Here is a 2,464-nt window from a genome sequence, read left to right on the forward strand (position 1 = left end):
GTAACTCTAATTGTACTAGCAAGATTATCCAAGTGAACTTGTAAATGGGTGGATATAACCCAAAATTTGTAATTATAAAATGCTAATGGAAATGGCTTTTATTATTATGAAGTTTAGTTCATTTTCTTAATTATGCCATTATGTACAATCACTACTATTTATTTTGTGTATATTATTTCGGAAATTGATGGTCTCTTTTGATTATCATGAAGGATAATGCAAACTCGAAGGACTTATACCGACGCCCAAGTTGACGAGATGATTAGTCAAAGGGTTAATGAAGCGTTAGCCGCTGCTGAGGCACGGAGAGTGCAAGCTAATGCAAGTCAAGCTGGAGGATCTGGTGGAAATAATTTTCCACAAAGATGTACATACAAAGAGTTTATCATCTGCAAACCTCAACCTTTCACTGGTGTGGAAGGACCAGTTGGTTTGATGAGGTGGTTTGAGAAGCTCGAGTTCATTTTCAGGATCAGTAACTGTGTTGATGTAGATAGAGTAAAGTTTGCCACCTGTACTCATCAAGACAGTGCTCTTACATGGTGGAATTCTTTTGCTCAGTCTGCAATCATGGATGAAGCTTACGCAACACTATGGGAAGAATTCAAGAGAATGATTATCAGTGAATATTGTCCAAGAAACGAGATTCAAAAACTTGAGATTGAGTTGTGGAATTTGGAGATTCAAGGAACTGACATTACTGGATATACAAAGGGATTCCTAGAACTTACTTTGATGTGTCCTGAGTTTGTTACTACTGAAGAAAAGAAGATCGAGAGGTATGTGTGGGGACTCTTGGAAGACATCCAAGGTGATGTAATGTCTTCTAAACCAATACTTCTTCAAGATACTATCCGAATGGCACACAATTTGATGGATCAGGTTAAGCGTCGTCAAGCGTCGTAAGCGACGCCTAATGTTAAAGCTCAAGGCAACAAGCGCAAGTGGAACGAGAACCAAGGAAATAGTTCTCAGCAGAAGAAGCAGGACAATCCCAAGTCCGAGAATACAAGTGCCAACAAGAACTACAATGGCAAGAAACCTTATTGTAATCGATGTTATAAGCATCATTATGGAGCTTGCACTATTGTTTGTGATAGGAGCAAAAAGGTGGGACATACGTCCAATGATTGTAGAGTCAATCTCACGCAGCCAACTGAAAACAAATCCAAGACTTGTTATGGATGTAGACAAGTGGGGCACATGAAGAATCAGTGTCCGAATGCCAAGAAGGATGGAAATGCAAAAGGAAGAGCATTTAATATCTCGACAAAAGGAGCTCGTGAGGATCCTGAGTTGGTCACGGATACATTTTTTCTTAACAACTGCATTGCTTATGTGCTAGTTGATAGTGGTGCTGATAGAAGTTTTATTTCTAAGGACTTTAGTATCGTGATTAACGTACCTCCAACTGCCTTAGACACTAAGTATGTCATAGAATTAGCTAATGGAAAAATTTTGAAAGTAGATAAGATCTTTCGAGGTTGTGCTCTAACATTAGCTGATACACTATTTGAAGTTGATCTTATGCCTGTTGAGTTAGGTAGTTTTGATGTTATTATTGGTATGGATTGGTTATCTAAGAACCATGTGGATATTGCTTGTGCGGAGAAAGCCATTCGTATTTCTCTCGAGAATTGTGAGACTTTAGTTGTGCAAGGAGACAAGAGTGGAACGAAACTCAACATAATTTCTTACATGAAGGCTAGAAAATATTTAAGGAAAGGATGCAAAGCCATCCTCGCGCACGTAAAAGAGATAGAGTCGGAGGAGAAGCGACTTAAGGATGTACCGGTAGTAAAGGATTTTCCTGGAGTTTTTCATGAAGATTTTCCTGGTCATCCTCCTTGTAGAGAAGTTGAATTTCAAATTGACTTAATTCCTGGTGCTGCACCTGTTGCTCGACCACCGTATTGATTAGCACCTTCGGAATTGCAAGAGTTGTCGAACCAATTACAAGAACTGTTGGATAAATGATTTATTCGACCTAGTTCATCACCCTGGGGTGCTCCTATTTTGTTTGTAAAGAAGAAAGATGGATCTATGAGGATGTGCATAGATTATCGAGAGTTGAACAAATTGACGATTAAGAATCGGTACCCACTAACGAGGATCGATGATTTGTTTGATCAATTACAAGGATCTAGTGTGTATTCGAAGATTGATTTGAGATCTGGTAATCCTCAGTTAAGAGTCAAGGAGGATGACTTTCCTAAGACTGCTTTTAGGACACGATATGGCCATTACGAATTCTTGGTCATGCCGTTTGGTTTAACTAATGCTCCTGCGGTTTTCATGGATCTCATGAACCGTGTATGTAAGCCGTATTTGGACAAGTTTGTTATCGTGTTCATCGATGATATTTTGATCTACTCCAAAAGCAAAGAAGAATATGAAGAACACTTGAGATTAATTCTTGGATTACTAGAGAAAGAGCAATTGTACGTCAAGTTTTCAAAGTGCA

The 2,464-nt window shown here is 38.8% G+C and overlaps 1 protein-coding gene across 1 annotated transcript; it reads left to right on the top strand.

Moving 5' to 3' along the window:
• Positions 1-216: 216 nt before the first annotated feature.
• LOC139864039 (uncharacterized) lies at positions 217-1,917 on the top strand. The gene is made up of 2 exons (XM_071852626.1): positions 217-902; positions 1,101-1,917. The coding sequence occupies exons 1-2, from the start codon at positions 217-219 to the stop codon at positions 1,915-1,917; spliced, it is 1,503 nt and encodes a 500-aa protein (XP_071708727.1).
• Positions 1,918-2,464: the final 547 nt, after the last annotated feature.

Source organism: Rutidosis leptorrhynchoides, chromosome 8 (genome assembly GCF_046630445.1).
Source record: "Rutidosis leptorrhynchoides isolate AG116_Rl617_1_P2 chromosome 8, CSIRO_AGI_Rlap_v1, whole genome shotgun sequence".
NCBI lineage: Eukaryota > Viridiplantae > Streptophyta > Magnoliopsida > Asterales > Asteraceae > Rutidosis > Rutidosis leptorrhynchoides.

Bases quoted from the DNA above. Each gene is read 5' to 3' on its own strand.
- LOC139864039 (XM_071852626.1), top strand. From the start codon at position 217: ATGCAAACTCGAAGGACTTATACCGACGCCCAAGTTGACGAGATGATT. The intron at 903-1,100 runs GTAAGCGACGCC...TGTTTGTGATAG, and splicing joins GTTAAGCGTCGTCAAGCGTC to GAGCAAAAAGGTGGGACATA.